Source organism: Paramormyrops kingsleyae, chromosome 1 (assembly GCF_048594095.1).
Source record: "Paramormyrops kingsleyae isolate MSU_618 chromosome 1, PKINGS_0.4, whole genome shotgun sequence".
Classification (NCBI taxonomy): Eukaryota; Metazoa; Chordata; class Actinopteri; order Osteoglossiformes; family Mormyridae; genus Paramormyrops; species Paramormyrops kingsleyae.
Genome location: NC_132797.1, coordinates 21,885,939 through 21,900,897, shown reverse-complemented (window position 1 = coordinate 21,900,897; position 14,959 = coordinate 21,885,939). Strand labels below are relative to the sequence as shown.

Genomic DNA, 14,959 nt, shown 5'->3' with positions numbered 1-14,959 from the left:
TCTATTTCCTTGTTCACAAAATAGTACTTAATCCATAACCCAGAGGTGTGCGTAGGGTTGTTGTATTGTTGAAAAACAACTGCTTTTCAGCAGGTGTCTCCAGACTTGACTCGTACTATACATCACTTTGGATAAAAGTGTCAGCTAAATAAATAAAATGTCAGTCAGAATATTATTACTGATTATACTTGAAACAGTGGGGTTACTAATAGATTGATCAGTTATAAGACAAATCGTTAAAATACAAAAAGTGTGAAGCACAGGGATAACATTGTTACACTGAGCATTGATGCGATGAACTCAGGGCTTAGGCTGTCTACTCCTCTAAGATACTGGATAAAACAATTTGTGGTTTAAGAGAAGGCGGCTAATAAAATCTCCCATTACAACCCCAATCCTCTTGTCCAGTGGATCCAATTGCTTTCCAGAAGAAACAGGTTGTTTACGGAAGACTTCCTAATTGTAACAAAGAGACCAGACCCAGAGGTTACACCACCATACTCAAAACCTCAACCAACTTCAATATCAGATTTTTTCTTTAAAAACATGTTTCAAATACATCTGGCAAAAGAGTTGCCGAAGCTGGGGCTTCTTTAATATCAAATGAAAAAAAAATTCCCTGTGTAATCGGAATAATTATCTAGCACCCTTGGAGCATTTTGGGGGGTTAAGGGCTGTTACAATGCATTATGTAATAACACCGTATTATGTAATAACTCGACAAAATGTAACAAATTTTCATCATATAATGCAATTTTATTACATAATGCATTGTCAATTTGGTATATTCTGTCGAGTTATTACATAATGCAGCATTATTACATAATGTGTTGTTACATGGGCCTTGCTCAAAGGCCCGAAAGACAGGTGACTATTCTGACAAAATGAGAGTAGACACAAAGGCACAAAGACCTAACCTGCTGAGTCACACATTATAATAGCATGTAAAATAAGAGAGCATGAAATAACCATCACAGATGCAGTATCCTTAGTACCATCTAATACTGTATATTGGAAGATTATAATGAACATGTCAATAACAGTGTCGTTAATTTAATCTAATACTTAGACTTGTCTTGCTAATCTATATCAAAGTATTGCTCTTTGCTCTCAATCACATTTTTGGAAAGTCCAATGTACTGTGTGTTCATCCTTCTATAAAATGAAACCTACCATCAAACTGAATTAAAAGACTATAGGGTTCACAAAATCAAGTGCAAATATTTTCTGTCAGCCCTTTTCTTTTCTTCAAAAGCACATGGCTACTTTTATGGTAGAAAGAAAGAAAGCTGTGTGCTGGAGCTAAACCAGTACTGAGACAAAACATGCTAGAGGGCACATCTACGTGAGGTGTGTGTTCTTGAAGCACCCCTGGGTTTTCTTGCTAGGTTCTGTCAGCTCTGCAATTGAGAAGTGCAAAAAGATCTCCCACACTGCCAAAGCATAGGAAGATAAGGCCAACATTACACCACAAATTCAATTACAACAGCAATCATTTAGGAAACATCTGAGACTTTCAGCTCCAGAAGGGATATGTCAAATGATATTCTTTCAGTCTCTAGACTGGAGATGTTGTGCTGGCTGGGTGAGTAGCTCTGGTGGTACTTACCAACCATTGAAATCATGGATATTTAGAAGATGTCAAAGGAACATGTTCTACTAGCTAACTGTCACGGCTTTCAAGATAAAAGACTTGAGAGAAGGCATTTTGATGAAACAAAAGTGGTTTTATTGACTTAAAACTAAAGAGAGACTGAAAATAAACTAGACCATGAGCGGTCAAAACAATAGGACTACAATGAGGAAGGCCATAAACTGAGAGGAGGGGCAACATTAATGATGGGACCGGGAAACACCGGATTGGGAAGTAGGTATATATTGAACAAACGAAGGAGTAACAAGAGGCAGCTGGGAATCACTCCCAATTCCCTTCTACTTATGCTGCCATCGCCATATCTGCCAGAGCTTGCACATTGCACTTCATATTGCACTCACCTAACTGTTAGCACTGCCTATAGTCTCCCCTACTTTGACTAATTGCACATTTTATTTCCCCTACTCCTCCTGGGGGGGTGCTGCCTGGAGACCTCACTCTATCAAGATGTCCAGCACAACCCGCTGCCTTACTTCTGGTTGCCTGGCGATTGGAAGGACCGTCGGCATCGGCTTGTCATCTCCCCCCTGCTCCCTGGTTGTGTCTCAAATTTTTTGATTTGGACAGTATGACTCGGCACTTAGCCATCTCTCCAATTTGACTCTCCCTGCCGGCCCCTGGAGCATGGGCTCCCCCTTTGAGTCTGGTCCCTCCTAAGGTTTCTTCCTTCTGGGGAGTTTTTCCTTGCCACTGTCGCCTATGGCTTACTCACTGGGGGCTTTGGGTGGGGAAGCACTTTGAGACGATGTAATGTTGTGCTATACAAAAATACATTTCTTTGTTGTTTGTTGATTATCAAAGGGGGAAGGAATGAGAGATAAGACAAATGAGTAACAGATGTGGCTTGCTAGGGCCATGCTAGGGGGGAGACAGGAGGGTCAGATGGACATGACCGGCAGGACGGGACACCAGCTAGCTATGATCTTCTGACTCTACTTGCTAGCTCTTTATTTAGTTTATTTTTTTAGATCTCAAGGGGCGGGGGGTATGAAGTGACTTTTTGAGTGGGACCCCAGGAACAACAGCACTGCCCCAGTCTATTTGTGTGGCGTTTTCATGGGCTGACCATGTCAACAGCTAAGCTAATCAGTGTAATTGTCTGCAGTGTCCCACTGCCCTGTGCTCTGTGTTGCTGGGAAAAGGTTCAGGTCCCCTCTGCCATTCTGTGTACGATGAGCAGCAGGAAGATGGATGAATAGATGGACTCCAGCTTTCAATTAAAGCTTGGAAATAATGATCAAATCCAAATTTCACTGTTCAATCTTTGCAAACTGAAGGGTGAAATATTTACCTAATTAATATTGATTTAAAAAAAATACTGCTAACTGTATTTAACTAATCGTTCAAAAATTATCATTCCTGTGGAAAACTTATTCATGGTTTTTTGATTGAATGCAGATTAATAATTTTGCCAGATGTCAAGTAGAATTCTTTTCTATAGAGAAAAAGGGACACTTACCATAATTCTTTTCATCAGTCCAGTATCTGGGTTTTATTGTTAGGTAGTAGCATTCCACAATGGTCTACAATCAGCTTTGCATTACTTTGACATTAAATTCATTTTAATGCTTTATTTTATTAGTAAACGAAATTCTGTCACTGCTGCTCATTTTCAGAGAATACCAAAATTGTGGTTAGATTGCCCTCTAGTGTCTAGATTATAGCATTGCAAGATTGGTTAGGTGGATGGATGGTTTAAACATGAGTTAAATTTAAAGTAAATTATTTGCATTTAAATGAGTCTGTGGTGTGTTTTTGGATTAGGAATTGGGGATGTGTGCCTGTGTTTGGAAGGTTATGGGATTAAATCCCATGACCCTTCACAAAGGACACTCTTTTCATAATTTAAAAAAGATATTTAATATTAATATGTAGAAGTATTAACATTTTTCAAGCTTTTATTTATTAGAAGGTTCAGGGAAATATTTTAAGAATTAAAGAAAAAAGAAACCTAGTAAGCTCATCAGCAACATCCATCCATCCATCTTGTTATTGCTTATCTTGATCTGGGTGCCCAGAACCTATCCTAAGCAGCACAGAGCTGGGGTACACTCTGAATGGGATGCCAGCTCACCACTGGGCACATACTCACAGTAACATACACTCTTACATAAGGTGGTGTGTGGTTCTGTGGGTTCAGTGTCCATGCAGGTGTCTAGACGGTTGTTGGTTTAAATCCCGCCACTGGCAGAGTCATCATGCCACTGTTTGACCCTTGAGCAAAGTCCATGTGTTCATGGCTGCCGGGTAAATGGATGACCCGCCCTCTAGTGCCAAGCATTCCTCTGATCTGTTTATGTGCGTGTGTCCCACAGGAGAGCAAGATGGGGTAGGAGATTGAAACATGTTGTATATGTAACTTGCACAATGACAAGGCGTGATACATACATTACAGGGATATAGATACATTCTACATACATTGTAGGGGCAATGGTGGCCTAATGGTTAGGGAAGTGTGCCTGTGATCGTAAAGGTTATTGGTTCGAATCCCTGACAAGCAGGGTGCTACTGAAGCACCCATGCATGCACTAAATAGTAGTGTTGTAGTTCTCGAGACCGGTCTTGGTCTCGAGACCAGTCTCAAGACCAATTTTTTGTGGTCTCAGTCTTGCCTTGGTCTCGACTCTATTTGGTCTCGGTCTTGTCTTGGTCTCGACTCTATTTGGTCTCGGTCTTGTCTTGGTCTCGGACATAGCGGTCTCGATGGGATGGGGAAAAAAAGAGAAAACTGCACATCCTCACAGAACAGTATCATTATTTATTACGCGCCTCAATTCAAATGCAACCAGTCAGATGCATCCATTTCAAAAATGTTTCATTTTATACATTTTCTTCACGGACACGGCCAGTGCTTCACAGTCCACACACATCATACACATCGTATCATACATCGGCAAAGAAATGTCCGAAAATGTCCGCGAAGTCTATAGCATAGTTATAATCCAAATAAATTAGGTATTTTACATTGATTACAAAGCACGGTCTTGGAGGTGCAAGTCAATCTGGAGGCTCATTCTCTCCATTCTCTTCAATTCAAAGCAAAGGATCATTACATAGCCGTATTCATAGCTTACCCGAGGCCTCTGTCCCTGGTATAAGACACTTAATATGAACATCTTTCTGGTACATCCCATCTCTTTCCCTTGACGAGGTCTGATAAAATGGTTATAGGAGAGGATTGCTGAGAATATTATTTTCCATCAGGTCTCGTAACTATGACAAATCTGGGAGATTTTAAATGAGAGACATATGGACATATGGACAATATAATTGAAAAGATAACATGAATTTGATTTAACGAGTAATGACACTTTACAACAATACCTTTTTTCTCTACAGTTGATCTGGGTAATGTGATGTCGATTCTAGCCCTAGTCTGTTTTCGGTCTTGGTCTCGACCAGTCTTGGTCTTGGTCTCGCCTTAGTGTGTCTTGGTCTTGGACTTGGTCTTGGTACCCTCAAGTCTCGGCAGTGTCTTGGTCTTGATACCCTCCGGTCTCGGCAATGTCTTGGTCTCGGTTTAGGCGGTCTTGACTACAACACTACTAAATAGTAGCTGTCCACTGCTATTTCACCTATGGGTTAAATGCGACAGACACATTTTGTTGTTTTGCAGTGTGTGCTGTGGTGTGTTAACAATGCCAATTAATCACTTTCACTTCATTTGGAGATGTTATTCTCACTGCATGTACTTGGATTGAAAGAGGCAACTCCCCTGACACATGGAGAGCATGCAAACTCCACACACGCAGACTAAAACCCCAAACCTCAGAGATATGAGCAGATGTTCTGACAAAACATCCTACCTATCGAGACGTGCTATCGAACCTTTCTGCGCATGTGCAGTTCCACCGTTTTGGGATTAGGGTTAGGGTTAAGGTAAGGGTTTTAGGGGTTTTTTTGGGATGGGGGGGTGGTTAGGGTTACGGTTTGGGTAAGAGTTAGGGTTAGGGCTATCGATTAGCACTACGGTAGGATATGTTTTGATAAAGCAGGACGTTTTATCAGAACACCGGCAGTCAGTAACGTAAAATGCCTCATCAAATCTGCCGGGAAAAAACACACCTAAATTATGTATGTACAGTATGAATGATGAATCTCTACCCGAACACCAGCATTTCTGTTCATTTCTAAAATTAAATTTCAGATAACAGGGACATAGTTTATCAAAGTGAAATATGAGGCCCCCGCCCTGGTGTTGCCAGTAAGTACAATCCTTGTAATCCTCCAGCCTCGTAAGTTATACCGGATAGCGGAAATCGGCGGGACAGGACAGGTCAGAGGGACATGGATCCTGCTTTCCACAGGACGATCTCCCTGTGTGAAAACAAAACGGAAACCTCCGTTGACAACAGGGTAAGAGAAACCTACAAACTTTTGTTCTGTTTTAGTTGTTTTTCTGATCTTTAGAAAGTAGTTGCTTTCAGTGTAGCATTTAAATCAAACTTAAGAAAATCGAGAATTCGTCAGTATTTATGATAAAACAAACTACGTGCGCAGTGAAATGTTACGCATGGGTAAGTCCTCTCATTTTCGTTCGCCTTGCAGTGTATTTATTTTTCACTACTGTACTTATCATTCATCAAGTATTCCAGTGCGCGATATATATATATATTATTTACACATTTCATTTTCCCATGATCCGGTGTGAGTAAAAATGTACTCTTCACATAACCGATGTAAAGCAAGACAAAATAAATATTGCAATATGCGTAATGTAATCAAATAACTTGATTTAATACATGCAGATTCTGACCAACATTTAAATTTAATTAGCCATTTAATATGTTTAATATTTAACTCAGTAATACTAAATGTAGGCTACTATATTTGCCTCACTTGTATACGTCGGTTTGGACAAAAGTTAAATAAAGAAACTGAATGTAATGCTAATGAATTGAATTATATGAAGATAGATACAACAGAAATAAAATAACTGGGAGGACAAAGCTATAGTTAAGAACTAAGAACTATTGGAGTCCCATGAGGTTCATGACATTAATAGGTGCATAAAATACAGTTCAACGTAGGGGTAAATTATTTTTATAATTTCAGAACAAACTATAAAATAAAGTTACATGACAAAATTCTCTGGAAAAAACAGATGTTACGTATTTTGATTTCGTGAATGTTATATTTAGACCGTCAGCGTCACCCTGGGGAAGGATTGTCCTATCTGTCGCAGCTTGTTGTTGAGCTTTGCAACGTTTCCTAACAGGAAGACACTGGCAAAGGGTAACGGAAGGAAAGGCCGCATACAGATGTAGAAAACGGAGAGAACATGTTTCTCTTTTATTTAGAGAAAATGGGCGGAAATACGATGAATTATCATGAGTAGCGTCAAGACATTGGATGTTTATGAAAAGGGCGGCTAAGGGGGAGGGAGTGACATATTTCAATGAAAATGAAGGAGAACTAATTAGTGTTCATTTAGCCTATTTGGGGCTAAAGAACATATTAAAAACAGTCCCAGTGACGCCACTGCTTATCACATCTTACTGTTTTGATAATAATTCATTAACAGCACTGAAGATACTTTCCATTTGAGAGGAACCACTGTTAATTTCATTTACTGTTTAAACTTCACATTGCGAGTTGCATATACTGTAATCTAAATTACCCCAAAACAAACACTAACTGCAAACCAGTGCTGGATGTAGTGGCCCTCTGTGTATGAGAAGCTGTAAATGTATACATTTATCAGTAGGCTATGCATAAACATCCTCTGGCTTTGCTCTGTTTGTCTTGTTCCTCACAGGAGCAAGCAGTGAATTTTTTCCACTGAGCCTGACAGCCTGAAAGGCTGCTGTGTTTTCCATATTGCTCTGGTTCTCCATAGCACAAATTGTGACTTAGGAGTACAGAAGATTTCTGTTGCTTAAGCTGGTTGCTCTTGGAAAGTATTAAAGTATGGTAACAGCAAAAATAGCTAAATAAAAATAATAAAAGTCTGTCATATGTATGTGACAAAAAGCATATCACAATATTCTTGGACCACATTCATATAATTTAATGTCTGTGTGAACTTCTAACCAAACAGACACGGTCTCTAATAACTATTCTTCAAAATAAAGTCAGGGACTTTCTGCCAAACAATAAAATCTGACACTTTATCCGTATAATGTCCAGGCCTCTCCAAATGGCCTTCTAGCCCTTCTGGTAGATCTTGGTGGTGGCTTGATGCCATTTTAAACAGTAAAGTCCTGAAGGCTATTTTTAGATGACATATATAAATATATAATATGTAATAAATATATAATATACATAAATCATAACATCCAACTCAATATTGGTACAACAAAGTTAATATACAGAAGTACAACGTTAAGTGTAGTAAACAACGGAGAAAGGTTATTATCAAGCACAAACTAAATACCAGAGAATCTCAGTCTGCATAAATAAATCCTCGAACATCATTAGAATGATAATTTCATAACTTTAGCCTGTTTATTCACACAGGAGCCATGATTCCGGTAACGGAATTCCGGCAGTTCTCTGAGCAGCAGCCTGCATTCCGTGTCCTCAAGCCCTGGTGGGATGTCTTCACTGACTACCTCTCTGTAGCCATGCTTATGATCGGGGTCTTTGGATGCACACTGCAGGTCTGTGCCATCCTGTGTCAAACAGGGCCATGTTTTCATCTCCAGGAGGATGTTTTACCACTGGTTTCTCCTTACATGATGTTAATGATGCTGATGAGCATTAGGATGATGATGATGATGATGATTATCTAATGCACTGATATCCCATCTGAGGTGTATCCGAGCCTGCCTGGGATAAGCTCTAGCCCCCAATCTCTCTACCCCCACCCCCACCAAGACCAGTTAATCAGTTTTGTTCATTATCTGATTGTGATTATCCATTTATTTCATTTCAGGTAATGCAAGATAAAGTTATTTGCCTTCCCAAAAGAATGTCCTTGCCAAACGAAACTGTACCTTCGCAAAACACATCTGAGATCATGCTGGATCCTACCTTAGCTCCTCATGCTAATTTTTCACCTGAACCAGTGGTACATGAAATGAAGGGATTAAAAACAAACCTGGACCTGCAGCAATACAACTATATAAACCAGATGTGCTACGATAGAGCATTGCATTGGTATGCCAAGTATTTCCCTTATCTAGTCCTTATACATACAATCATCTTCATGGTGTGCAGCAATTTCTGGTTCAAATTCCCAGGATCCAGTTCAAAAATAGAGCACTTTATTTCCATCTTGGGTAAGTGTTTTGATTCACCATGGACCACTAGAGCCCTGTCCGAGGTGTCGGGGGATAACCCAGAAAAAAAAGAAAGCAAGAAACCAAACCTTAACATATCCACATTAGAGAGCAATCTAGAAGAAAGCCACTCCCTCAGGTCCATTGCTGAGAAGTTTGTAGTTGATAAGCCAGCTGCGAGAGCTTTAGACAAGAAAGAAGGTGAACAAGCCAAGGCTCTGTTTGAGAGAGTAAAGAAATTCCGCCTGCACGTTGAAGAAGGTGAATTGCTGTATATTATGTATGTTCGCCAGACTGTGTTGAAAGTGCTGAAGTTCATTTTAATTATCATTTACAACAGCAACTTAGTACCACATGTGCGGATGAATGTGATGTGCAATGTAGACATACAAGACATGACTGGATACAAACACTTCTTTTGTAACCATACAATGGCAGACTTATTCTCCAAACTATCATATTGTTACTTGTGCTTTGTGAGTGTTTATGGACTCACGTGCCTTTATACATCAATCTGGCTGTTTTACCGCTCACTCAAGGAGTATTCCTTTGAGTATGTGCGGCAGGAGACCGGAATTGATGACATCCCAGATGTGAAAAATGACTTTGCTTTCATGCTGCACATGATCGACCAATATGACCCTTTATACTCCAAGCGGTTTGCAGTGTTTCTTTCAGAGGTTAGTGAGAACAAACTGAAGCAGCTCAATCTCAACCACGAACTGACCGCTGAGAAACTGCGGCAGAGGTTACAGATCAACTCCAGCAACAGGCTGGAACTCAAGTTCTTCATGTTGTCTGGCTTGCCAGACACCATCTTTGAAGTGACGGAGCTTCAGTCTCTAAAGCTTGAGATTATGAACAATGTGACAATACCTGCAGCCATTGCTCAGTTGGAAGACTTACAAGAATTGTCGCTATACCAGTGCTCTGTAAAAACTCACACTGCTGCCACCTCTTTTTTAAGGGAAAATCTGAAGATACTACGGGTAAAATTTGATGATAGCAGGGAGCTGCCCCATTGGATCTACAGCCTTCGTAATCTAGAGGAGCTATATCTGATTGGATCCTTGAGCCCTGACATTTCAAAGAATATTGCCCTGGAGACCTTGCGTGAGCTGAAGTCTCTCAAGATTCTCTCTCTGAAGAGTAACCTCACTAAGATTCCCCAGAGCATCGTTGATGTGTCTAGTCATCTGCAGCAGTTCTGTGTCCATAATGATGGAACTAAGTTGGTCATGCTTAATAATCTGAAAAAGATGGTCAACCTAACCATTCTGGAATTGGTGCACAGTGATCTTGAGCGGATTCCCAGTGGCATATTCACACTTACGTGTCTGCAAGATCTGGACCTGAAAGACAACAATCTCAAGTCTATAGAGGAAATAGTACACTTCCAACAGTTGCGAAAGCTTACCTCCCTCAAATTGTGGTACAATGCTATAACCTACATACCTGAGAATATCAAGAAGTTGGGTAGTTTGGAACACCTCCACTTTAACCACAACAAGATCGAGATTCTTCCCTCCCATCTCTTCTTATGCAACAAGCTACGCTACCTGGATCTGTCCTTCAATGATATCCGTTTCATTCCTCCTGAGATTGGTGTCCTCCAGAGCTTGCAATACTTCTCTGTTACCTGTAACAAGATTGAGAACCTTCCAGATGAACTGTTCTTCTGCAAAAAACTCAAAACGCTCAAGCTGGGAAAGAATACTTTGTCCCTACTTTCACCAAAGATTTCCTACTTGGTTCTGCTAACACACTTAGAGTTAAAGGGCAATCATTTGGAGGTTCTGCCAGCTGAGCTGCGCTCCTGCCGAAACCTTACTCGAAGTGGATTTGTTGTGGAGGACAATCTCTTTGAGACGTTACCATCAGATGTTAGGGAACAAATGAAGCTTGAGTAACCTAGAGTAACCAGTCTCCCAATTCTGACTGGCACATTATGAATGAAATGTGTTATATATTTTTTTAACATCAGTGTTTTTTTTTTTGGTTCATATGTTTTTAAATGTTTCCAGTATTTGCAGAAAACATTTTAAAGATCCCTATACGTGCTTTCAAAATCTGAACACAGTTTCTCAGATAAAAGTTCTATGTCTGCATTTTATTATGAAGTCAAGGTTTTATACTGTACTGTATATGCTACATGCCTGTTTCAGTTTATTTATTTCAATTTCATACTTATTATATGTTTTATTCTTGATTCGCGCCGGGAAATATATTACCATTACAGCACACTGGTTTCTTAGCACAAAAATGCCAATTATCTGAATAAAAAATAGAACTTGACTACTATAGCTGTTTACTGTAAAATATAACAATATATATTTTTCATGTATCCATTTCTATGTGCACCTTTTACTCCCATAACATTTGAATGTGAGGTTAATGATTTATACATGAAAACTAACCTGCTGACACAACAGTTACAGTCATTTATGTGTCTGCATTTGTGCCGGGGAAGTAAAAAGCAACTTTATTAAGTCTTAATTACACAAAGTTGCCACAGAAGGTTTTTATCCACCAGATGAACATTTACATAGACTCTAATAATTCAGTTCAATTTAATTCAATAATTTATTGCTGTCATTGAACAAATCAGCACAATGATGCTTTGACCTAATTTGTAAATAATATGCACAAAATAGGCAATAAATATGTACAAAGTGTGGAGGTGAATTTTTAGCCAGCCAGCTAAGCTTTATATCAGCCATTACTTCTTAAACTTTTTAACCCTAACCAATGTACACCAGTCAGCCATAACATTAAAACCACTGACAGGTGAAATGCATAAAATTGATTATGTCGTTACAATGGCAACTGTAAAGAATGCAAGTGAACAATCATGGAGCAATGGAAGAAGGTGTCCTGTTGTCCTGATGTCACATTTTCTGTGACATCATATGGATGGCCAGGTGTGTATACTTGGTATATCTGGGGAAAAGATGGCATTAGGATGCACTCAATGAAGAACACAAGCCAGCAGAGGCAGTGTGATGCTCTGGGCAATGATCTGCTGGGGAACATTGGGTGAATGCTATGTTACTCTGACATGTACCACCTACACAATCATTGTTGCAGACTAAGTACACCCCATCATGGTAACAGTATTCCCCCATGGCAGTGGCCTCTTTCAGCAGGATAATGTGTCCTTCCATACTGCAAGAATTGTTCAGGAACAGTTTGGGGAACATGAAAAAGAGATCAAGGTGTTGACTTGGCCTCCAAATTCCACAAAGTCCATCTGGTACCTAAAAAAATTCAGAGAGTAATTAGGCGACAACAATTTGGCTTTAATGAGCCGTTCGGCACTCACATTTTAAGTTGATTTTTAAAAGCACTTACATTGTTTTACATCTGAATGTCAGTGCATGGATAAACTGAAATATAATTTGAAAAAATCTTGCCCAATTTTACCAAAAATCTAGTTCTATGTCAATATAATGTGCAATTATATATTTATTGTTCATAATATCATATAAAACTAAATATTAAAAAGTTATTGTCAAGCATGTAGCCGTTTAATATATCAGTTTGCAAATAAGTGCCACATTTTGAGTTGCTCTTGAATAAATGCTTGTAATCCTCTACCCCAGTGGCGGCGCTGTTATTACTGCAAGCTTCCTTTCTGGTGGCTACTTGGTGTAACGCGGTAGTAAGGCTGATGCTTCTGTTGCATCCTTTGGGCTGAAATATTTATAAATAAATAAAGGAAATGCTGTCTGATTCACGCATACATTCGTTAGTCGTCTCCCATCAAGTAGGCCTAATTTTGGCACTGACGCTTGTTGAGCCAGTTAGCTGATCTGCATATGTAGCCTACTGGTAATCTTTTGCAGGATAGGTCGAGATGGGTGCTGCCCAGACCCAGCAGGCTCCTATCCCGTCACACATGTTTTTTTATGTCTCTTTACACTGAGGTAGAAATTAATGGAGGATTGACGTGCTTTTTAGCTCCTGGCCGTCGCGTTTCCAGCCCAGATGCAAGTCCGTATACTGCAGTTCAACCGCAGACAATCTACTGCATCTTTTTGGTGCTATGCAGACACTTACTAACGCCCACAATTTGGTAAGCAGATTATTAGTATGCCTAAAATATTAATGAGAGGCATATATCTATTCACTCTATACTTACATTTAAATAAAACTGCATATCCTACAATTTCTGTGACATCCTACCTGATTCCATGGCTGTCCCCGCGGACCTGTTCTAAAAATAGCACAACTCACAAGTGAGCAGCGTCTAAAATTTTATTATATCCTACTGCTATTCTTCTTTAATCACATTTGCATTTATATAGATTCGAAAATGACAATATCTAAAAAAACATTTAAAACATGTTTATTATACATGAAGTTTAGATAAGTTTAAGAGGGCATTTCAAGTTGGTATGCCCATTTTAATGCCTTAAACCTCTCTGGGCCAGGCAAATATCAACTTCTCAGTACACATCAGGTATCCTACTATACAGAAAAAGTGACATTGTCCTGGCCCAGATTGATTTAATTCTTTAAAAATCAGATGGAAGTAATGCGTATTATAGTGCACAATGGAGATTTCATTTGACTATTCAATTGTTCTATTAAATTGAATTTTACATTCGCATTTCATGCTGCAGTTTAATTGACCTTAAATGCACTACCATGTCGTCAACAACAACAACAACAACAGCATGAAATGCGAATGTAAAATTCAATTTAATAGAACAATTGAATAGTCAAATGAAATCTCCATTGTGCACTATAGTATGACATGCCTTGTTTCCATCTGATTTTTAAAGCATTAAATCAGTCTGGGCCAGGACAATGTCACTTTTTCTGTATAGTAGGATACCTGATGTGTACTGAGAAGTTGATATTTGCCTGGCCCAGAGAGGTTTAAGGCATTAAAATGGGCATGGAAACCAGGTTTCCCATTAACACCATTGTGCGCTATAGTATGACGTGCCTTGTTTCCATCTGATTTTTAAAGCATTAAATCAGTCTGGGCCAGGACAATGACACTTTTTCTGTATAGTAGGATACCTGATATGTACTGAGAAGTTGATATTTGCCTGGCCCAGAGAAGTTTAAGGTATTAAAATTGCCCCCCTACAGGCGCAATAGCGCCATTGCATTGGGCTGCGAAGCATTTAAGGTGGACCGGAAAATCCGAATAAGGAGCCAACTTCAGCGTCGTCCGAAACACAGTATCCAAAAAGGCGAGGCAAAGAGAGTACTCAGGACCTAAGCAAGATTTCAAACCCGAAGACAAACAAACCGAAGGGAAAGGTACCAATATGGCAAAGCAGAAAGTCAGAAACCAGGAAACCAAAACAGTCATACACAGATAATCAAACCAATAAGCAAACCAAAGATAATCCAAACAATGAGCAGAGCTCCCGAAGTTTGCGATCCGCGGTCTTTTCTTCACAGGAACCAGGAAGTGACGCGTGATGCATCAGAGGATATGTGGGCGGGGTCCAGTCAAGGAGGCGGAGCCAAGATGCAGCCGGCGAATGACGACGAAGGAGGGAGGTCCGGAGATTCTGCAGGGCTCCCCCTGGAACTTACGGCAGGTAACACTGTCACCCAGACCTGTCATTGAAGTTTTCCCTGTGTTGTATGCTGTGCTTGCAATATCCCCGCCCCAGGTTGTTGGATTACTATGGCGTTAAATTAGTGCCAAAACTCCCATAGTGAAACATCGAGCTTTGGGTTGCTTGACGTAATCCCTGGTTCTTTGATAACAGAGTGAGGTGTTTCACCATCACTTCCCGTCTTGCGCAGGCACAGGAAGAAATCCTTTTAGAAAGAGCCGTCAGGGAAGGTCGACCGCATTAGTAGGGCAGGGGCGGAGCCTGGTCGCAGGTCGACCTGTTCATCACGGACGGACGTGGTGTCATTGGAGCTTCCGCAGTTGGTCACGCCCAAAGCGATTCCCATAGTGAAACATCTCACTCTATTATCAAAGAACCAGGGATTACGTCAAGTAACCCAAAGTTTGTAAGTGCGATGGCATGGCTCGGAGCGAAATTGCATCCTGATTGACGGACTCAGAGCTGACTGTCCGACTCCACGCGTTTTGCAAATAGCA

General features: G+C 40.1%; 1 protein-coding gene across 4 annotated transcripts in view; it reads left to right on the top strand.

Moving 5' to 3' along the window:
• The window catches only part of LOC111854619 (volume-regulated anion channel subunit LRRC8C-like), a 30,115-nt gene extending 18,943 nt beyond the window's left edge, over positions 1-11,172 (top strand). The window contains exons 1-4 of one of the 4 annotated variants that reach the window (XM_023832760.2): positions 5,516-5,533; positions 5,886-6,010; positions 8,114-8,256; positions 8,532-11,172. In XM_023832760.2, coding sequence (XP_023688528.1) covers positions 8,119-8,256; positions 8,532-10,787 — 2,394 coding nt within the window. In that variant the 5' untranslated portion in view covers positions 5,516-5,533; positions 5,886-6,010; positions 8,114-8,118 and the 3' untranslated portion in view covers positions 10,788-11,172. The other 3 variants (XM_023832759.2, XM_072711739.1, XM_023832755.2) reach the window with 3 other exon arrangements.
• The last annotated feature ends 3,787 nt before the right edge of the window (positions 11,173-14,959 follow it).